The 22,494-nt window shown below is 44.9% G+C and overlaps 1 protein-coding gene across 1 annotated transcript in view; it reads left to right on the forward strand.

Annotated features, from left to right (window-relative positions):
- The window catches only part of GPC4 (glypican 4), a 67,821-nt gene extending 51,972 nt beyond the window's left edge, over nucleotides 1–15,849 (forward strand). The window contains exons 4-9 of the mRNA XM_071442301.1: nucleotides 3,437–3,602; nucleotides 9,352–9,482; nucleotides 9,687–9,833; nucleotides 10,233–10,369; nucleotides 12,576–12,751; nucleotides 13,664–15,849. Coding sequence (XP_071298402.1) covers nucleotides 3,437–3,602; nucleotides 9,352–9,482; nucleotides 9,687–9,833; nucleotides 10,233–10,369; nucleotides 12,576–12,751; nucleotides 13,664–13,875 — 969 coding nt within the window. The 3' untranslated portion in view covers nucleotides 13,876–15,849. The remainder of the gene's footprint in view (nucleotides 1–3,436; nucleotides 3,603–9,351; nucleotides 9,483–9,686; nucleotides 9,834–10,232; nucleotides 10,370–12,575; nucleotides 12,752–13,663) is intronic.
- Nucleotides 15,850–22,494: the final 6,645 nt, after the last annotated feature.

Here is a 22,494-nt window from a genome sequence, read left to right on the forward strand (position 1 = left end):
ATTTTACAAGATAAAAGGGAAGGGACTGGAGTGCATTTACTTCTATCAGAAGCTTTTACAGGGTATGTGCACTGCACCTACTACTACCTGGGCTCAAATCTACCAGAGTAAATCCCCTCCAGCAAATAAAGCTTTCTTTGGTACTCTGCTTTATTAGAAAGGAGATTACTTGGTTTTGAGGGTCATTCTAGAGTACAGTTTGAATGAACTTGAATTGCTTTCCAAGATAAACATAACCCCAGAACAAAGCATATCTGGGTTTACTGTTACATACAATGGCGTTTTAAGAGCTTGCACCTGGCGTGGCAGGGCCAACATAAAAGCTTGTGAAGAATTGCCAATGCAACATATGGCACACCCCACTGACAGAGCCAGAGCTGGTCTGCACTGGGTACAGGCCCTGTGCCAGGGGTTAAGGTTCTCTTGCAGTGATACTCAAGCAGTTAAGCATTTATCACTGTTGTAACGAGGTGTAATTGCTCATAGCCTTCCCCACAACTCTGTCTTAGAGTGATCTCTGATTGTGCCTTCCTGTTGCTTTTTGACACGATGAAATGCCAATTCTAGACTGATGAATTTGCCCATTGTCTTCCTCTTTACCTGCAACTGTATTGCACACTAACAGCTTCCCTGTGGGTTACATCCATCACTAGCAGGGCTCAGTTTGGCAGTCACTGCAGGCTGGGGTTTGTCTTCTCCATCACCCCTTTGTGATCACCTTCTGCTCAGCTCTGTGCAGGACTCAAACCTATGTGGGGAAGGAAGCAAAACCTCGCTTGCTTTAAAATCATCCTGTATCTTTGCTCAAAGGACCTGATCCAAGTGACCATTGCATATTGCCTGCTGTGGAATGCAGGAAAGCAGCTTCAGTTTCCCCTGCATCTGCTGGGATTCATAAAGATCTACCCCTATGGAATATCAAAGCGGGGGATGCTGCGGGGCTGCAGCCGCTCGGCGCTCATGGAACGAGGTGGGAACCTAAGATGGGAAGGGGCCTCCTGGGTCATGGATCTGCAGGGGGCTTTTTGCAGCATGCTGCCATGCAATCCCTTTCAGAAAGCTGCAGCTTTCCACAATGGGGTTGGGGAATCCTCCTGCTCCTCATTCCACTTCAAGCTGCTCTAGCACCTGGCTCGTGCTGTCAACATTTTCCTAATTTTTCTTCCTGAGGAGGATGCAGAGCACTCCTTTGAGGGCTAGCAGTGCTAGAATGGCCAGCAACTGATAAGCCTCTGGACTTAGCATGGAGGTCCTGTCACCTACTGCTAAGTGACACAGAAAGGGATTTTTATCAGAGAAACAACTAAACAACTAAACTTGAGCGTCCTTCAGAGCTCATGTCTCTGGGTGCGAGATGTTATTTAGTTCCTCCTGCCACTTTTTTGTTGTGCAAGGACTGCACCATCTGGATAGCAGATGATACCTTTACATTTGTCTGTTTCCAGTTTTCCAACTATAAATCATCTGATTTAGTTGGTTTCTGTTGCTTAAGCTCTTAGTATTTGATCCAGCTCTCCTTTAAAGCCATGCTGTCCCAATAGGGAGCCTTCTGCTGGGGCTCCTGCTCCCACTGTGCCTTCCAAATATATAAATATAAATATAGATATCTATATTTTATATATATATATATAAAATATAGAATGTGTATATGCTCTGGAGCATCTGAATCAGATTCCACAGCCACCACAAACAGCTTTCTACATAGGTTCTCCTTTTCCTCAGCCATACAGGCTCTTTGTGGACAAAAGAAGGGTAAAGTGCTGTCTGATGAACATTGCTGGCCAGCCAAAATCCAGTGCTGAGCTGCATCAGCTGCAGAAGACTGTCCTTCTGTCTCTCTAACCAGTTCACTTGCCTGCTGAAGAGAAACCATGGGTTTGAGTTGTCAGAAGCACAGCAGATCTTTATCTGTAATCTCTTTCCATAAGAAAAGAGGGTTTAAATTTTTGCTGATGTTACTAACAAAGCCAGCTTGATTATATGATGCTTTTTCTTTTCTGGTTTGTTTTTGTTAAAATCTGTTGCCTCCTAGTTTTGTTAACAAGGTTTTGCTCCAGAAGATTAGGCTTAGTTTCTTCATAGTCCTCACACTAAGATGGGCAGTAGTAAGGTCCTCAGCATGTGTGGTACCAGATCCTCCTTGTGTACATTCATCTCCACTTAGTCCTATTGTCCTCTGCTGTGAAGTCAGTTCCCAGACCTCCAGCATGTGAAGGCCATCCACATCTCCAGCTGTTTGTGTTGAGGTTCTTTGCTCTTTCTCAGGGATGTTGTGTGTCTCCTCCAGCACAGTCTTGGATCACAGCCTCTTTACACCACTTCCCTAAATGCCTTACCAGGAGTCTCAGGTGCATTGTTTAAAACACCAGACACCATTTCTGTTTTGTCAGGGAATCTCTGATTGCATCTTAATTTTCTATTTTCATATGTGGCTAATTAACACTTAAACTTGCTCTTGAGGGAGCTTCTCTGTTGAACACTTCAGATGGACCCACCATGTGGTTGGGATGGAGCTAATGCTCCTTGCACTGCCTGGATGGAGATGGTTTCAATGAATGTTTTGAAGCTGGGCCAGAGGGTGAATCAAACATGAATGATCATGAGTCACTTTGGAAAACAGCCCTGTTGAGGGCTCAGGGGTGACGTGCCTGCTGCAGACAGCTCCACTCGCACGCCCAGCGGCTGCACCGTGGCTTTGAGGGTCCTCCCGGCTTGTCTTCAGCTGCAGGGTTGTAGCTGCCACTTCCTTGAGGTGTGGGGAATGGTGTTACTGAGTGTGATGAGTGCTGAGTGTAAATGAACCCGGGTATCTGTCATGTAAATGCTGTGTTGAGGGACTTGAATGTGATATAAAGGAGCTGGTCTCTGTGCTGGAGGGCCCTGCTGGGCGATTGTCCAGGAAGAGCCACAGCCCCACTGAGGAGGAGGGCATGAAGGGATCATGTCAGACATCCCATCTTGATGTCCCACTTTTTCCTGAAATATCCCAGCATCATCATCTTCAGCATGTGTTTGCAGCAGGGCTCAGAGAGTGCAGCTTTGTGTGACATCTTTTGACTTGGGTGCATTTTACTGCCTTCCCTGAGCTTCCTGAGTGCTGCCTGTCCCCTTGGAGTGCCTGTCCTTGGAGCCCTGGGAGGGGTCCCACATCCTACAGGGTGTCCTACATGGTACAAATAATGTTTTGCAGAGATGGGGGCTGTCTGTGTCCCCTGGAGTGACAGATACCCCCGAGGAGGTGAGCCAGACCCAGACCCCTTCATCTGTTCCCCACATCTCTGGAGCACATAAGCAGGGACCAGCCACAATGTGTGACCCCACTGCATCTCTTCTGCACAGCTCTATCCCATGCACCTTGGGGTAAATGTGTGAGGTTTTTTTGCTTTAGTGACTGAGGGCTAATTTTCTTGTTCTTTTTTCTTTTTCTCTGGTAAAGGTGAACCCCACGCCGCAGGGAACGCGGGCACTGCTGAAAATGATGTACTGCCCACACTGCCGGGGGCTGGTGTCAGTGAAGCCCTGCTACAACTACTGCTTCAATGTCATGAGAGGCTGCTTGGCCAACCAAGGGGACTTGGATGCCGAGTGGAATATCTTTATGGGTAAGGCAATATGAGTTAAAACTGCCTGTAAGTCTGCCCTGGTCATGTGTCCCTCACCTGAATAGCATTGTGAGTGGCTGTGCTGAGCTGTAGCAGGTTTTTCATGTATCTGTGATGAGTATCTTTTCCTTACACACCTCTGAGTACAGCACGCCTTTTGCTATTCACATTAACCTTCAAATAAATGAGAATGTTGTGCCAGTGACTTTTGTTGCAGCAAGTTTTAGGAGGATGGAAGTGGCGTGGGCTTGTAGGCTCAGAATGTTTCTTCTTGCTGGATCAAGCATGTGTGCAAGCTGGTTTTTCTATGCTACTTACACCTTGTTGTCACCATACAGCTGTTCTTCCTGAAGTCAGTTTTCTCCTTCAGCAGCCTGGGAGTCTCCTTGCCAGCCATGAAGAGCTTTGGGAAAAGCTGTAGGCCTGAATTTTACACTAAAAAATTGAATGGGACATGTCTGAATATGTTTTTAAACAGCTCATTTGGTGCTTGGCCACCATCCTTTTGCAGTGTCAGCAGGTCTTGTATGAAACTGTGCTAGTGCTTTTGCCATCCTCTTCATCCTGTTTGTTATTTCTCTTCTGTGCTTATACACAGTATCATTCAATACATAAAATTTAGACTGCAATGTTAAATTCTACCTTGGGTCAAGGCTCTTCAGAATTGGCAGTGCATCACATTTTGGGGCACAGGCAATAGATAATGTTAAATGTTTTCATTTGTGCTGCTTTTCTAGGAGGTTTGATTTATCTGTGATCAAGCATCCTTTGGGAGCAGTCGCTTCCCTCTAGTTAATGTGTGATGAAGTGCACATGTAAAGTATCTGCTGCTACTGAGAAGGCTGTGGTGCTCTTCCATTCCATTCATGAAAAAAAAAAAAGATTGTTAGAAATAAAATATTTCACTAAGTTGCAAGATTTAAAAAAAAGGAAATTGCTGCTAGCTGACATTTCAGGCTTCATTTATGTCTTAGAACTTGTTTTCCTCTGTTTGGTGCGCTGGATTTTCACTTTGCTGCTCATGCCAACTGAATGTGTGCAGGGTGTTATTTTCAGAGGGCATTTTTTTGTGTGTGTATTCCATATAGGGAGCTAAATGTGACACTAAGTTGGGTTTCCAAGTCATTCTCTGGGAGGCTGACACCCCAGCCCCCCAGTCCTCAGAGCCGTCTTTCTCATGAGAATATTAAGTATTTCAACTACAATTGTTGCTGAAATAGCTCAAAGCCAGGAGACTTGCAAACATCTAGTCCAAGTAGAAAAGAAGAATCCCATGAAAGGGAAGGGCATAATGCCAGAAAACAGACAAAAGCACAAGCAGCTAATTGCTGTAGGTGGTATGCAGCTAAAAACGAACCTCGGGGGAAGCCGGCGAGCCCTGTCACACGAGACTGATCAGGGACTGCATACAATAATTAAGATTATTAAACAAGACAAAATAAATACATGTGATTCCAGGTTGGAAGCAAAGCTTTCTTCTTGCAGTGCTTCCTCCCCGAAGGGCTTCTTGCCCACTCATTACTTAAGTGTGGTATTAAGCTTTGTTACATTTGTTGGCAGTATTTGCTTGGTTCCTGCACTCTCGGTTGATAGCTGCAGTGGAGCACAGATACAGAAAACTTAAGCTGTGCTTTCTTTAGACAATTTAATAAGTGAACAGGTGCTGGTTGTGTTCCAGACTTTGGTTTCTCTCTCAGTTTGCTACTTGAGACAAATTAAATTAAATATATCTGGTGTTTAGGGCAGGGCATATGCCACAAATATCTTGTGTGTGTGGTTAAAGGTTTAAATAATTGAAGAAATAACACCCAAAAAAATTTCCCCAAAACCACCTCACAAAATCCCAAAATCCCACTTCCATGGTCCCAATGAGATTTTGCATTGTGGGTTTAAGTGCCAAGTTATGGCAATGATTTATTATGAGTCAAAAGCAGATTTTGAACCTATCAAATCAATTTAAAAATAGTTAAATCAGAGAACTTGTAGCAAGTGCTGCAAGTCTATATGAATGTGAAATACACGTTTGTGTGTGCTAGTGGGTCTATAAGTAAGTCAATTATGTAAAGCTGGGATGTAAAGTTTGTAGGTTTTTTGAGACAAGAAGACTTTGTAATTCCTTATTTCTCCAAAGTACCGTTTAAAGCTGAGGAGTATGAAATAATGACCGAATTGTACTCTTTTCTCCCCTTTAACTATCTAAATTATTTCTCCCTCTATTCCTGACACAATTGTACACCAATTAGACAGGGGTATACTTTGTTTCAAACAGGCTGTTGGGGGGTTGGAACCTTCCTGAATGAACAGTGTTAATCTCCAGTGCCTTTTCATGATTTTTTTTTCTCCACAAAGGTTTACTCTGCTCAAAGATGTCGAATTCAGGCTCCATATACATATCTGGAGTACTACTTTGTGTGCAAAGAATTTTTTCCCCCACCCCACTAAAAAAAAAAAAAAAAAGATTGTTGTTAATGAATGGTCAAGGTCTTCCCCCTCCTTCCTTCCCCTTTTAAATCAGATCTTGGGGTTAAGACTGAAAACTGCCTTTTGTTCTTCAAGTCAGACAGTGAGGCTGAAGATGTGGGTTTCTGATTATTGGTGGCACAATGAGAAAGAATTGCTTTCCTTCATGAGAGCGAGGTGCTTTGTTGCCAAGGATTGTCTCAATGCCAGTAGCAAGGACAAATGTATGCAAGAGGAAAAGGGTCTTTAAGGGATGGTGCTAGATGGTGTGTCTTGGTTGGTTTTTTTTTTTCACCTAAAACCACTTCTATCTCCCCATCACAGGGAAGAGAGACAGTCTTTGTCATGCTGTGTGTTTGTAATACATGGCTGGGATACATTTTTCACTCTGCCAGAGTTGGGGATTTTGGTGAAGCAAAGCTGAGCCATCTCCCTGCAGCTTATAAATATCATTTACTTTGCATGAGAGCTGGGGCAAATAATTGTTATTTGTAATCAATCTGCTCCCCATAACGGAGAATCTTTTTCTGGGAGCTGAGTTGCTCAGAAGGTTGGCTCCTGGAGCTGGGGCAGGAGCCTCCCCTCTCGCGGGCAGCGGTGCTGGCGGCGCCCTGAACCCCAGCCAGCCTTGGCAGCGTCAGTCGGGGCTGCCAGAGGGAACCACTGCTGGCCACCACTGCTCTGGGGACACCAGCCAGCTCCTGCTGGGAGGTAAAAGTTTCCAGGATGCCTCCAAAATCAAAACTGTGGATGAGGCAGAGCCCCCCCACCCTCAGCCCTTGCTCCTCCCCACCCCTTTCTAATGAAAGTTTATTTCGTTTAGTGTTCCTTGCCAGTATCAATCCCAACTCCAATTACTCCTTTCCTTATCTTTTCTCGCCAGCTTTGGCAGCTCTGCTGGAGGCCGAATGCATTTTCTCTATGGGCAGTCAAAGCAGAGGCTGCATTCCTGGGCTGTGATACATGGAACGCCATGGCACCCCTGCTAACAAAGGGCCCAATTCGCTCTACATTCCCATGGTCTTGTGGATGGCCTGCCCGGCTCAAAGTTTACAAAGATGCCAAACAGCCAGAAGAATTGGGGTTTATGTTTCCTTTCAGTCTTTCACAAACACTTTATTGATCTGTGGCCTTTCCTGGCCACTCAGAGAATTAAGAAGTTACAAAATGGAATGATTTTTTTTTTTTTAAAAACCCTGTGCATTTTGTGGGTTTTATTATCTGTCTACTCATAATATTTTTATTTGAAATGAGTGGCTTCCTGCACACTGCACCGGGATGTTCTTTATGCGCGTGAAAAACCCCAAAAGCTTTGACAATGATGAACACATTTAAGTTGTGCTCCACTTGTTTACAAAAGTCTCCATTTGGTAGCACATCAAAAGCATTTTTCTCTCCTCCGGCACAATGGTATATTCATGCTAGCAGTCATTACTCAGAGATTTGAAGCATCACTTTATTGGAGCCCACCACAATACAGTCTAAGACTCTTTGTTTCATTTGTTATTACCGTCTCCTTCTTTTTTCCTTTTTTTTTTCTTTTTATTTTCTTTTTTTTTTTTCTTTTTTTTTTAATGCATTTAGTTCAGACCTGTTTGTAGTCCCTGATGGTGAAATTCCAGCCATGCCTTGCCAGAGCTCTGTCACTGATGCTGGTGGTGTGTGCCTGCAGAGTGAGGGTCTTTCCTGGGGCCACCAGCTCCTCTGGAGCTCACTCCCTAAACACTCACACCTTGGTGGAGCTGACTGAGTGAGAAGGGGTTAATTGAATGACAGTCCTTTAACTAACACCCAGCAAATCTTTGGAATATTGAGTTTTCTTTTAAAAGTGGATTTACAAGCTAGGAAGGCATTTGCAATTCATGTTGTGGGTTATGGTGTTGGATTATTATTATTATAATTTGTTGTGTTGTGTTGTTGTTTTTAATAATAATGATAATAACTTTACATACTCAAATATCTTTGTTTTATATTTTTCATCATTTGTGGTTTTTTTAACGTAGTTTATTAGCATGACTTGGGCACTCAGGCAGAGCTATTACTAAATTGTTCAGTATGTAGAGTTTCTTTATAGGGATTTAACAGATAGCCAGAGCCTACAGAAGTTTTCTGTTTGTGCAAAGTACCTTCTGCACTTAGGAGGAGGATGAATGTCATGAGAAAGATGAATAGACTGAGTGTGAAACGCCCATTTCTCATTAATGGAAGGAACCAGGCATATCTTAGGAGCAGGGAGGAGCTCCTTGGGGCCAGAGGGGCTGTTCTGTCCTTGTCACTCAGGCTAGGAAAAATTGAGGAATTACATGCAACTGGAAAAAGATGAGTTTGTGGCAGAGCATCATGAAGTGATGCAGGAGAAGAGACCAGCAAATGTTTTGGGGTTGGGGGACTGCAGTGAAACTAACAGTAAATTAAGGTTGTGATGGGTGAGAAGAGACAAGAGCTCAGTGCCAGGTGTATTCCTGGAGGCACCTTTTAGGGGAGAACCAGAGAGAGGGCTTAAATTCAGTGCAGGGGGAAAGCCTTAATGCCTGTAATAATTTCCCAGAGGAAGTAGTGGAGGGTCCAGTAGCTGCTGTGTTCAGTGATGCATTTGATGAGGACGCGCATGTCGGCACAGGAGGAGTGACCTGGTGTTGGCTCAGAGACTTTCCACCTCCCCTTGCTTAGAGACATGCCAAATACATCATGAGCGCACAGCATTCACCCTGCTCTCACACAGACTCCCTCCCTTGTGCAAATTGTCCATGTGGTGCTAGGAGTTGCAATCCCTTGGCTTCCCAGGCAGGAAAAAGCCTGTAGCTCTCCATAAGGGAAAGATGGTATCAAGGATTGTCTTGGACCCTTGCATGTTGGTGCCTTGTACTCAAGACCAGCATGAGGAAGCTGATGGCTTTGAAAGCAGTCTTGGAAAACAAATGACACAAGGCAACCTTTAATAAACGAGCATGGAAAGGAGAGTGTTAGTAATGCTTGTTCTGATGGGAGGAGCTGATTACAGGCTGCTGTTGGCAGGCTGTGATGGCTTTTGATGTGCATGAGCCTGTGGTTTGGTGCTGGCAGCCTCTAAGAGCCTGGTGAAGGTGTAGGCTCTGGGAACTGAACAAAATGTTTCCTGGAGATGTGTGCTGGTCAGAGGTGACACTGCAGTGGTCAATGTCCATGTACTCAAACTGGTATCCTTCTTAACTCTTATTCCTGAAGCTCCTCCATGAAAAACCTTTGTTTTTCTGTCTGTGTGGTAGATTCTCCTCCATTACAAACCTTTGGTTTTCTCTCTCTGTGTTAGATTCAATGCTGCTGGTAGCAGAGAGGCTGGAGGGACCCTTCAACATTGAGTCTGTCATGGACCCCATTGATGTGAAAATTTCAGATGCGATCATGAACATGCAGGAGAACAGCATGCAGGTGTCTCAGAAGGTAAGTAGGCCAAGAGGACACTTGGGATTTTTTTTATTTAAGGTGTTTTATTTCCCTATTCTTGTCAATATGTATTTTCTTGAATGCCCTTTCAAGTATATATAAAGCTAATGTGTTATTTTGGGCGGGGGCTGCATTGGAGCATGGGAAAGGGAGGCTCTTATGACCTCTTACTTCATAAAATCCTTTCCTTCTCTCACACAGGTTTTCCAGGGATGTGGCCAGCCAAAAACACTTGCCCAAGGCCGGACTGCTCGCTCTGTGTCTGAAGGTGGTTTCACTGCTCGTTTCAGACCCTACAACCCAGAGGAGCGACCCACCACAGCTGCTGGCACGAGCCTGGACCGACTGGTGAGTGCCTGGTCCTGCTGGTGCCACACAGGTGCTCCATACTCGGGTACCACAGTGTATAATTCACCATTTTTAATTGATAGGCTTTCTTAATATTCCTTGGCTGTCTTAAAACTCTTTAAGGGGTGTAATCTGCCCATAGCTCTAGACATTAATTACCTCAGCGCTTCTATGTCAGAGAAGTGCCTGTGTTAAAAGCTTGGCTTATGAATAATACGTGTTTGAGGAGCAGTGTTTAATTTTGTATTAAAAAAGTAAATCAACCATCAAAACTCACAGCCTGAAGATCTGGCCTGTACATGTCTGTTGTGATGAAAAAAACCTTCTCAACTTCACTTTTACTGAGCGTTTGGTATTCTGGATTATGTCTTGTGTTCCTTTTTTTATTTTATTTAATAGGTTACTGATGTGAAAGAGAAGCTGAAACAAGCCAAAAAATTTTGGTCATCTCTCCCTGGCAACATTTGCGATGATGAAAAGATGTCTGTAGGCACTGTCAATGAGAATGAGTGCTGGAATGGAAGCGCCAAGAGCAGGTTTGGTGATGCTGCCACCCCTGGTTAACCCTTTCCCTTTCACCCCAGAATTTCCCTGTATCCTGATCCCACTCCCTGAGCCCTTTTTTCCTACAGGAGTGATCCCAGCTTGCCCAAGACAGGCTGCTGCCATTACCCCTTTAGTTTTTGTAGATGGGAGAGCTGGAATGTAGCACCAAAGTGTTGTCCAAGCTCTACATGAGGGGGGTTTCTTTTAGAGGAGGGATTAGAGTGTGGATACCCAAACAGGTCATCTCTCCTTGGACTTCAGCCCCTTACTAGTTGTTCATGGAACTAGGGAGATCTGTACAAAATCCTGTATCCCAGCCACAGAGCAGAGGTGCTTGTGTTGTCTGACTGTGCTGTTGCCCCAGTGCCCCCAGTTGGTGTTTCCACCAGGAACTGGTTTCTTTCTTGAGCAAGGGCAGGGGGTGATGGAGGGTGGAGACCTTCTCCAGTGCTGAGGTCAGTGGCACAAGGGGGGCAGTGGTTTCATTCACACTTTCTATGGAAAAAAGAGTTACAGAATCTTTTTTTTTGCTTGTAAGGAAGAAATTGCCAACACATGAGTAAGCCAGAGTTTTTCTGTCATATGGTTTATGTAACTGTTTAACTTTTATTTTGGAAATAAAAGTTTCTCTTTTTTTTCCTGTTTGCTTACTGAGGAAATAAGCACAATCCAAGATGTTCCATTTAAAAAAAAGGCAAAAACGCAGTTGTCTGGGGTTTTCCAGCAGTTTTTCTAAGTAAAAGCAGGTTCTGCCCTTGATAGTTTTGGGACACAGCACTAAGCCAGACCTCATAACTTTTGCACTGTTTTGTGTGTGCCTAAAACTCTGCCATACTTTGCTAGGGCAGTGTTTTGGGTGTATGTGACAAGAAGTGGCCCTGCCTCCTGAAATCTTGTTTTGGGTGTATGTGACAAGAAGTGGCCCTGCCTCCTGAAATCTTGTTTATCAGCAGCCTCTATGGGCTTTTCATAGCAGATACCCCCAGTGTGTGCAGGGGCACCAGTATCGAGGGGAGATGGAGACTTGGCAGCACTTGGCAAGGAGACAGGGTAGGCTGGATATCCTGTGTGGGTTGAGCAAGATAATTTGCTTTACTATTTTCTCCATGACTCCAATAAGGTAGAAGTTTGGTAGTCTTCCACACTTTGGTCTCAGACTTCTTTGAAACATATAATATTGATGACAAATAATAACAAAACTGTCACCACCAGTTATCATTGTCATTGTCACTCCCATATATAGGACAGGGTTTGAGCAAGCTTTTCAGAGTATGATAACATCCTGGTGTCCAGGATCAGTAGACTGTGCTAAAGGCTTTTCTCTCTCTTGTGATACTGATGTTGGCATCCTAACTAAGAAAAGTAATGTTTTCTTCAGTTAAAATGATCTTTCTAGCAAGGTAGTTGGAGGAAAGGGGAATGTCCTATCCCTGCTGTATAAGATGATACTCCAAATACCTGTGTCAGGAAATGTATTCTGTTGGGTTTTGTTGCTCAGCCTCTCTTTTAAACCAGGAGGCTGTACAAGTGTTCAGACCTGAGCATGTACACCTTCTGGAGCTGAGCATCTTGGCTCTCCCCTTCTCTGATATATGGAGCTGCAGGATCTCATCTTCAGCATCACAGATGTTTCTCCTGCTGGGGTTATTAGGGAAATTGCATCTCATGTCTGCATGGTGAGAAGCACACATTTAATATCCCGGCTTGATGGTTAAGATCCATTACTTAAAGTCAGAATGACACACTCTTACCTCCAACAGTTACTATAGGTTTCTGTGGGATAACCATGGTCTCAAAGGTTGTGTTCCCAAAAGTGTCATCTAACTGGCATCAAGGCATCTCAGCACCTTGTATTGCTCTGCAGCCTGCAGCGAGCTGATTTATGCTGTTGAAAGCCATTATTAATATAAACCCCAGATCTTCCTTTCCTTTTCAAGTTGGGGAGAAAATTTTCATTCCCCTGCCCATGTGGCACAGTGTAAATGAAAACAGTACTTCATTCCACATGCTGCAGAGAGTGCAGGGAAGGGAGATGGGGTAAGAAGGGCTGTGTGAGGTGTAGCATGTGGAAAGATGCTGTTGGGCTCAGAATGTCACCCCAGCTGAAAGCAGGGATGGCACTGCAGAGTTCCCATGGTGTCATCAGGACCCTGCTGAGCTGCACCTCTGGTACCAGCAGGAATGGTTTCTTTTCAGGTACGACTTTGCAGTGACTGGAAATGGTTTAGCAAGTCAAGTGAATAACCCAGAGGTTGAAGTGGACATTACCAAGCCAGACATGGTGATTCGCCGGCAGATCATGGCTCTGCGGGTGATGACCAACAAGCTGAAGAATGCCTACAGCGGCAACGATGTCGACTTCATTGACATAAGTATGTTTGCTGTTGTTTGCCTTTTGCTTTTTCTTCTTTCCCTTTTAATTGGATTTCATGCTAACATGGGTAGCTGGTTAAGCTTCAGCTGTGGGTAAGCGTGTTAGTGAGGAGGGGGGGAACCGGCCTCTCCGACAGGCTGTGTGAAGAGGGCTGTTCCCACAAAGCCATGGAGTGGTTTGGGTTAGAAGGGACCTTTAAAGGTCACCATTGCATCACCCTGCAATGAGCTGGGACATCATCTACTACATCAGGCTGCTCAGAGCCTCATCCAACCAGCCTGACCTTGAGTCTTTCCAGAGATGGGGAACCTACCACCTCTCTGAGCAGCCTGTGCCACAGTGTTTCACCACCCTCATCATAAAACCATTTCTTCCTTATATCTAATCTAAATCTACTTTCTTTTAGTTTAAAACCATTACCCCTTGTCTTAATGCAACAATCCCAGCTCTCTCAGTCTGTCCTCATAGAAAAGGTGTTCCAGCCTCTGAGTATTTCTGTGTCCTCCTCTGGACTCCCTCCAGCAGACCCTTCCTGTCCTGGGGGCCCCAGAGCTGGATGCAGAACTCCATGTGGAGTCTCATGAGTGGAGTAAAGGGGGTGAATCTCCTCCCTTGACCTGCTGCTCACAGTGCTCTGGGTGCAGCCCAGGATGTGATTGACTTTCTGGGCTGCACCTATCGCCCAGACATAATGACTGCACACGGAAATCACATTAACCAGGGGACCCACGCTTACCTCTCATGAACACCAGAACAGCCACACTTTCCTTTTGCCCCCGCTGCCTTGTGCAGGCAGCAGAGGAGCACAGCAGGCGTGTTTGTTTCCCCAGAACAGCCACACTCCTTCCTTTTGCCCCTGCTGCCTTGTGCAGGCAGCAGAGGAGCACAGCAGGCGTGTTTGTTTCCCCAGGTGAGGAGAGCAGCGGGGAGGAGAGCGGCAGCGGCTGTGAGCTCCAGCAGTGCTCCCCAGAGTTTGAGTTCAACGCCACCGAGGTCACCGGCAGCTCCAACAAGAGCGACAAGACCGTGAACACTTCTTCTGCTGCCACCAGAAGTGGTCTATCACAAGCAGCCTTGCTCCTTAGCATTTTGTTTTTGGCCATGCAAAGACAATGGAGATAATTGTGCAGCATAGGGGGAGGGGAAAAGACTTTTATTATCAAAGGTAGAAGGCACCTGCTTTCACTTTTATACCATCTAGAGACTTTGCTTTTTAAGTTAATGGACAACAGTGTACAGTTTTTACTATGTTGCCACTGGTTTTAAGATACTGATTTTTTTTTTCCCTTGCTATCCTGGGAATAACAGGAATGGGAAGTATCAGTCTATCCTGTTCACCAAGAGTCCATGTTAGAGGTGGATAACAAAAATGTATATACAAGCCTGTAGTTAGCTCTGCATTTGTGTCTTTATCACTTCTTTTTTTTTTTTTTTCTTTTACTGTATTTCTTACGAAAACAAAAACCCCAGGGTCTTCTCTTGGCCTGTAACAAGTATGTGTTTCTGAAATGAGAAATATCTGTACAGAAGCAGGTTTTATTTATCATGTTATCTTATGAGGAAAAAATAATTGCCCAACAAGCAGAAAATGTTTCATGTAGTTAACTTCCCATTTATCCACATTATGTTAGTTGCCTTATCTGGAGAGAAGTGGAAGTCATTTGTCTTTATTATGTGCTAAAACAGAAGGTGAAGGCAGAACTGGTCATCGTGCCAAGGGCCCCGTTTGCTTAGGGCATCCGTGCCAGGAGCAGGTTGTGCTTGCTTTACAGGAGGTTTGGTTAAATTGGAAGGGACTACAGAGAATTCCCATTCTGCAGACACTGAGAAGAGCTGTCCATTGCTCCCCAGGATCCTTGCAATCAGCTGTAACTCCTGTGGGTCAGTTCCCAATGTGCATCCCCCGTGGGAATGAGGCATTAAACTTGTTCAGTTGGAAACAACTTGTGGTCTCACAGCTCCAAATGCCAACTTGTGTCTTGTCTGCACGTTTGTTAGCTGAATGCTGGATTGATTTTTTAATGCTCTCAGTTCTGGTTCTAAAGGAATCCTGTGTGGGAGGGCAGGTGGGGAGGGTATGGGTTTGTTTTTGCAAGAGTTTTGTTTCCTCTCTGATGGGGGCAAAAGAGAAGGAGCAGGCACTGTTGCAGGTACATGGAAGCAAGAGCTGGCAGGGCTGAAGATGCCTCACTCTGGGTGTGTTTGGTCTCCTGGAATCTGATGCCCAGCACCTCTGGCTTTTCGGCACTACCTGAGACACCTTCCTCTCTCTCCTTCTGCTGTTGGAGTTGGAACAATGTTGTGGTGAACAACAACTCACAAATAAAAGAAATGTATATTTTTAAGAAAAGAGATGAAATAATTTTTAAAAGAGTTTAGCAAAAGCAACGTCTTTGGAAAGACTCAAAATTATTCTGCACGTCTCTTCCTGCTTTGGATAGCCTTTAGGTCTGGCTGGATGCCTGGATCTGGGCAGGAAAGCAATTCTGAAAGAAAAGGTTTGCTCTATTCCACCTTTGTGTCATAAAGGATAATTTTCTATTTTTATATTGAAGCATTAATTACTTGTTAGCTCAGGGTCAGCATTATACTCAACTTTATTTTCACACCAAATTTCTGCAAAGCTATAAAGACAAAGTATTCTTGGCTGGTATAAATAATCCTGGAGGCTTAATTTTACTAGAAGTAGCCAGTTATTTATTAAAACATGATGTTAGTAGAGTTAGGGATATTCTGGTTAGATTATTTTTCTTTAGAAAATAAATCATGGAACCATAAAATTGAAAAAATTATAAATTTATGTGTGGGAAAAAATGGATTGTAAATAGCTAAGTTGCCTTGCGAGGAATTGGAAAATGTGCTGATACTTAGAAACTACCTCAGTTCTGAGGAATTTCCTTTCTAGCTTTGAGTGCTATTGCTTTTACTTGGTAGAAGTGAATCTGGTCTCCAATATGTAGCTGAAAGAGTTATCCCTATAGACCTTGTTAGATTGTTTTTAATTTAGAGGGTTGAACTACATCCAGCTGTTTTCTTTCAGCAAAGTTCCCTAACAAAGAGAATTTCTGAATTAAATATTGCTGATGGTTTCCATGACTTTTCCTGATTTGTTTGATTTCATGGCATTTTCTGATTGCCCTTTAATTATTTAAATGGTTCTAGCCATTTGAATTTTAATCCCGAAATAAACAAACCTTAGATGCACTACCATTGTAAATATATCGCAGTAGGGTCTGACTGGATAACCTTTCTGGCTCATACCCAGCTGGCAGGCCAGCAGAGTTAACTGAAGAAAAAAAAAAATAAAATAAAACTTCTTCAGAGCTCTGAGATTGGTGGAACAAAAGCCCTTATGTTCGGAGCTGCTGCCTGCTCCAGCATCTCCCTTCTTGGCATAAGTGTTCATATGTAAGAAAGCTGCTTGTAAATTCTCCTGGTTCTGAGCATTTCTGCTCAGAAAACAAAAACACTTCTGAATTTATATTTATCATTTTACAACTAATTGCTCACTAATTATTATTCCTTAGTTTGGTACAGGCCACCAATGCAGAGACCTCCCGTCAGTTTTAAGCATGTCCAGTTGATTTTGTTAATAGCATAAGCGACTTCCAGTATATAAAGGACAGATTTGTCACCTGGGGCTGCAGGAAACAAGAGTAAACATCAATGTAGGATGATCAAAAGTTGTGTTCCTGCTTTTATTTTGTTTTGTGTGTGAAGTTGGCTCTCTGACGTGAGCTTGTAAACTAAACCATACGGGTAGGGATGAGACATGCTGCTCACTTCAGGGAAGGCATGTGCTCCCCTCTTCCAGATTTTTTTTTTTCATATATAACCAGTGCCATTATGAGCATGATTTAAAGAAAAATTTCCATGTATAGAATTAATTATTAAAGTTAATGGAGCTGGTAAGTGCACTTCAAATGCAAAATGAAGCAGAAAGGTGGTGTCCTTGGCAGCATGGGAGGTGCTGTCTCCCAAAGCACTGGAATGAAAAGATCCAGCTCTTAATAGGACCTGTTTGAACAGCTCAGTGCCTGTCCTGAAATGGCTTCACAGGTGACACGTGGAGGGGGGAAAAGGAGAGCATGTAATGGGACTGTGATTGGAATCTCTCATTTTGTGTTGTGTTGGTGCCCCCCCAAGTCAGGACAAATGGCCTGAGCAACAAGAGGAGTCTCACACTCCAGGGCAGGGCAGGCTCTTCTCCTGCTGACCCCGCCTGGGCTTGTCCTCACAGGCAAGGTGATGTATTAATCCTGGAGAGTGCAACCTCTCAGAACAGTGGTCATTTCTTAGACAGATGGTGCTATTGTTCCCATCACCATCCTGTAATTGCTTTGATGCCTGGCTGGACCAGGCAAGCCCTCCTTCCTCATCATAGCATCTGGTGTTGGGAACCTCAGAGCATGGCACATAAAAATCCCTTCTATCTATTTGAATGCTTTTACTTACCATGTGTCCTACAGTAGTTGCCAGCCCTGTTTGTCACCTTTCTCACAATGTCACCCTCTTCCCTCCTATGTGCAGCCCACCTAACCAGATCAGCAGCTCCTGCTTGTGCCCTTCACTTGCCAGCACAAAACTACAGCATTTTCTCTTGTCCCTGGGGGAGCCCATGGCACATCCCCACAGCCTGGAGTGGCAGACACACAGGTCTTGCCAGTGCAGACAAGCCTGGAGCATCCTGGGGACCCTGAGAACCAAAGACTGGGGGGATGTGTGTAAGCTGGTGGGCATTGCTGCTGCAGGAAATCAGAGCCTGGAGAAATCCATCTATTTATTGGAGTTAAACTACTTGTGCTTTTTTTTTTTTTAATGCTGATGGCTTTCTTTTTCCATGTAAGCTCAACTGGGATGACTGCAGTGTCTCTACCAGATGTGATGGCCAGGGGGGACACCTGCCTGCAATGGTTCATAAACCAGCACTGCAGTTCTGGCCAGGCTGGCAGAAGGATTGCCTGACCTCTGCTGCTTCTCTTCCTCAGAATGTCCTCTAGGACTGGTGGTAATTTAAAAATAAATGTAGAAGGGGGTGAAAATTGATGCAGAAACACTGCAATCCTGATCCCAAATGGTGAAGTGTTCTGTGCTTCTTGGCATCTCTCAGATTGCTGGGATTTAATGGTTTAAGATATTTGGAAGACACAAGTTGGTTAGAGATGATGCAAAAGTGGTGGTTTAGGACCACCTGAGTGTGAACTAACCCTAGTAATAGTTTTAATTTCTTGATAATGCTGTTTCAGGAATCAGGTTTTCTGGGTTTGGTTTGCTTTTCTTGTTGCTTAATCCTCTGCTGTGGTTTGTTTGATTGCTTGTAGCAGTGTAAATTGCCTGGGAAGACACAGCTTTTTATGGGCTTGCTGTAATGCTAGGTTAAGTGTGCTGAAATTGCTGTAATTTGTATCTAATGGATTACATGGATTGAGAGCCCTTTTATAACTGTTGGAGCAAGGAGGGGCTGCCAGCCCTGAGGAAGGGAAGGCATCATGGGCACTGCCAGCCCCTTTGTCCCTGTGCTCTGGGAGAACTGTCCTTTTCCTGATCCAGGGGCTGGACAGCCTGGCACGGCTGAGGACCCAGCTGGGTGCAGGAGGAGCAGGCAGCTGTGGCAAAGAGGCTTTTGCTGAACCCAGGAGGTTTTGGGGGATGCTGATGGGAAGTCCTGGTGTGGTGGTGCCTTCCTCTGGTTACTATCCCTGTACTGTTGGGTGGGTAACTGCTGGGGATGTTTTTCCTCCCTGGACCTGCTCTGCCTTGACCAAAAGGAGACCCTTTTGTCTTTTAGCCTGCTCACTGCAATTTGGCCCTGTGGTTCCTTGCTGCCCTTTGCTCTTTGTGGTGATTCCTTTTGTGCATTCCCTGTATCCCAGCTGGAGCAGAGTGGGAATGCATCTCACCCATGGACCTTGGTGGTCCCCTTGCAAGCCATCTCCACCCATCACCAGCCAGAGATTGCTGCAACTGCTAAAACAAAAGTTTTGATTTTAAAACCAGCTCTTACTTGCATCAACAAATCTGCTGCACTTGTTGATATAGTTTAGTGGTGGACCTGGCATTCCTAGGTTAAGGGTTGGATTTAATATTCTTAGAGGTCTTTCCCAGTCTTAACGAGTCTGTGATTAATTTCAACAGCCAGGTAATGTCTGTCTCCCTGATGGTTTCACAGGAGCTGAGTGGGAGCAGCTTCATCCCTATCACAAAATCTGGGGTGCCTGTGCCCCTCATTCATGTACTGCAGCAATACAATTCCCTACAGAGCTGCTCATCTCCCCAGCTGTCCTGCCACACTGTCTCCCTCTATGGGCACCATTAATTTGTGTAATCCCATGCAAATCAATATGCTAAACCCCTCATTAATTGCGTTACTGATTTATACTAATGAGACTTAAAATCTTGGAGAAGTTTGAAGGTATTTGTTTCTCCTCTGACAAGCTATTGTCAGCCCCACAATGGCTGGCCCTTGGCTGGGCTGGTAATTGCCTCGTGACTGGATTTGCATCAACATAATGGCAAGGATGTTAGCAGGAGCTAAGACATCTTTTAGTCTGAACAGGAAAATTCAGGATTAGCAAGGTGGAATGCTGTGTGCCAGCAGTTCCTGGCAGCCCTGTTGTGCAGGGTGGCTTCTCTTCACCTATAACTCGGCTCTGTGGTTGTTTCCATTATTAACCTGCTTTTCTTCAGAGCTTAATAAGCTCGGCCATAAAAATCAGGCCTGCCTGAAAACTTGGCACAGTAGGAATTGGCCAGACTTTTATTTTTTCTGGTGGGAAGAACTGATGATTATTTTTAGAAGAAATTGTTTCGTCTGTGAAGTTTAATGGGTTGAAATGCTGTTTTGGCATTCACAAGCCTTCAGACCAGCTTTGTTGAAAACCCCATTTAGCATCACCAATAACACAGTAATGCTGAGGATCCCCAGGGACAGGCAACTGAAACAATAGCCGGAATGGTACATTTTTAAAGCTAATTGTTGTACATGTTCAGCCATTTCTCCCATGCCACTGCCACACACCGCTTGCTGTCTTGTGCAAGATGCAGATCTGAGGACAGTTAAGTCCTCAAGAGGCATTTCACTGACGTTTACAGGAGGTGCATCTGCATTTCCAGGGACTCTTTAATGAAACAAGGTCACAGAGCCACTGGATTCCTGCAGCAGAAAGACAATTCTAATTTAACCAAGACTTTTTTTTTTTTTATGGCTGCCTTTTTTTGTGTCTTCATAACAGAGTGTGTTTGTATTGGAGCTGGTATGTGCAATCCTAAATATATAATTTCCTGTGTAGCAGGGCTCTGGAGGCAGCTCTCAAGTAATGTGTCTTCAGACCACCCCTCTCATTTTGGGTGAGCAGCCACCCTGCCTTACTTGCAGGTGAGGAGCTGGGCACCCTTATAAATGGATGGTGGAGTAAGAGAGTAAGTGGCTCTCACTTGAAGAGTCCTAAGTACTTTGTTGTTTGCTCTGAATTTCCTGTGTACTAACATAGGCTATGGTGTGTTCCAGGAGGGTTCTTCAGGTAAAATGCCTCCACAGAATGAGACAAGGTGATGACTTCTGAGTGGCTCCAGGGCCTTTCATGTTTTGGGGCAAGTGGAGACTTTGGCTGGTGTGTCACAACCCTCTTTGTTGTAGAAAAAAAAAACCAATACAAATTTGGGTGAAAAAACCCAAAACCATGATCACTCTTTATTCATTGTTAAATTCTTTGGATGGTTGTGCATTCAAAACCACTTGAGTATTGAACAGGAATTTGTGCTACAAAACAGTGGTGGGATTTTCAGTTTTGAGCAGGAAGAGTTGGGGGTCAGTTTTTAGTGGGTGAGTGAGGGCTCTCAGCAAGCCAGGGGCCAAGAGAGTCAGTGGTACAAAGAAGCTGTTGTCCTTGCCAGGGGGCTTCTGGAGCCTGGCTGTCTGAAAATAATTAGCCAAATAAATTAGGTGTGCTCCATGCTAAGTAATTCTGACATTTGGCTTCCTAGGGGAAGGGATAATGTACATGCAGAGATACCTCAGCTTGTCCTTTGTCCCTGGGAGGGGGCACCATGGAGAAGATGGGGCTGTTCTTTGCACAGATGGGAACAGGCAGGAGAAGCTCTCAAAGCCCTGTGCTGACCAGAAGGATGGAGATGAATCCCCCAGTGGATGGGGGTGAGCAGAGCTGCCCTCCTTCCCCATGCAAGAATGTCCTGCCACTGAGGGCAGGTTTAACTGCAGACTGGTGATTAAAAATTCCCCTCCATGAAGGTGTGCTCCATCATGCTGGTGCAGGCAGCACCAGCTGGGGCTCATCCAGGAACTCCCAGAGTTGTGGGACTGGCCTGAGAGGTGCTGGTTAGAAATGAGAGGGAGACAGGAGTGCCTTGGGCAGCACCTGAGCTGTTTCACTGCCATGTCCTCGTTTCCTGTCCTTTCTTTCACTCTGTTGTTATTTAAAGTGCATTACATGCATCTCCTGGTGTTGTATGAGGTGCTCCTCTCCTGAGAGGGGCTGCCAGTACCATCTTTAGGGTCACATTCCTGTGCTGGTTTTCTCTATCAAAAGGTGGGGGGGTTCAGCTTTTTGACCACTTTTATAATCCAGCATTGCAGAGGTGCTTGCTGGTCACCCTCCCAACAGAGCCTTGCCCACCCCATAGGGCTTTCACAAAGTGTTTTAATCCTGCTGCAGGGTGGGAGCAGAGCAGGGGTTTTGGAGCCTGGATGGGAGAGAGATGCAGGTGGCACCGAGCCAGAGGAGCCAGGTTTGTATGTGGTTTTTGCACTGCATCCTCCAAGCATTCACAGGAATCAGAAATGAATTTGAAGCCTCTGGAAGGGAGAAACCTCCCCCATTATAATTTTGGCCCCATCGCACTGCATAGGGTGGTTTGCTCCCTTCCTCAGTGTCCTGCCCTTGCTGCTCACACATGGAGCACTAAAGAAGCAGGAATCCCAGATGTGAGGAGTTGTTTAACCCATACAGTTGTGAGGTGCATGGAAAACGTGAGTAAAACCATGACCAAACCTATATATTCATCCTGTCTCAATGAATGGTGGAAGCAATGGGTTCCACCCTTGGCTTTCAAAAACATTAAAGGGAGAAAAAAGCCCACCAACACCCAAAACCCCTCCAGCCCACAGGGATGAAGGTTGTGTTTGGGCTGCAGATCCCCAGGAGCAGACAGGACCATGGCTCGGAGCTGAGCACAGGAACAGTCCTGGCTGTGATGAACCCAGACTCCCGTGAAAGTGAGCAGTGGAATGATGTCTCCACCATGAGAGTGAGAACCCAGGCTCTGTGCAAGGTCCCTTTCCTGCAGGAAGAAGGGGATTTCCAGGGTCTGTGTGAGGAGCCCCGGGGCTGTGGTGGTACAGGGCCTGCAGCACTGGCAGTGCCTCAGCTCATCCCTGCTCAGGGAATTCATGGCTCTCCTCTGCTGGGCCCTGCACTGAGACAGCAGAGTGGTTTTAATGAGAGCACAAAAGTTAAAACTGAGGTTTTTCTACTTTTAAAAATTAGTGGCAGACTGTGGCTGTTCAGGTCGCTATTTTAACTGCTCCAGATGTCAAGCATGGCTCAGCCAAGATCAATGCGTAATCCGAAGGAAATACTATTAATTTCAAAGGAATGTGGTCGATATTTAAATATTTTGGATCTTTTTAATATGTAGCCAGTGGTAGTGGTCTAACTGGGCTTATTAACTTTGCTTTTGGAGCAGTGATTCTATTAGCATGAATTAATGCCTATTAACATTATT

The sequence above is a fragment of the Agelaius tricolor genome, unplaced genomic scaffold, assembly GCF_023055355.1.
Source record: "Agelaius tricolor isolate 1412-34295 unplaced genomic scaffold, bAgeTri1.0.p SCAF_17, whole genome shotgun sequence".
Taxonomy (NCBI): Eukaryota; Metazoa; Chordata; class Aves; order Passeriformes; family Icteridae; genus Agelaius; species Agelaius tricolor.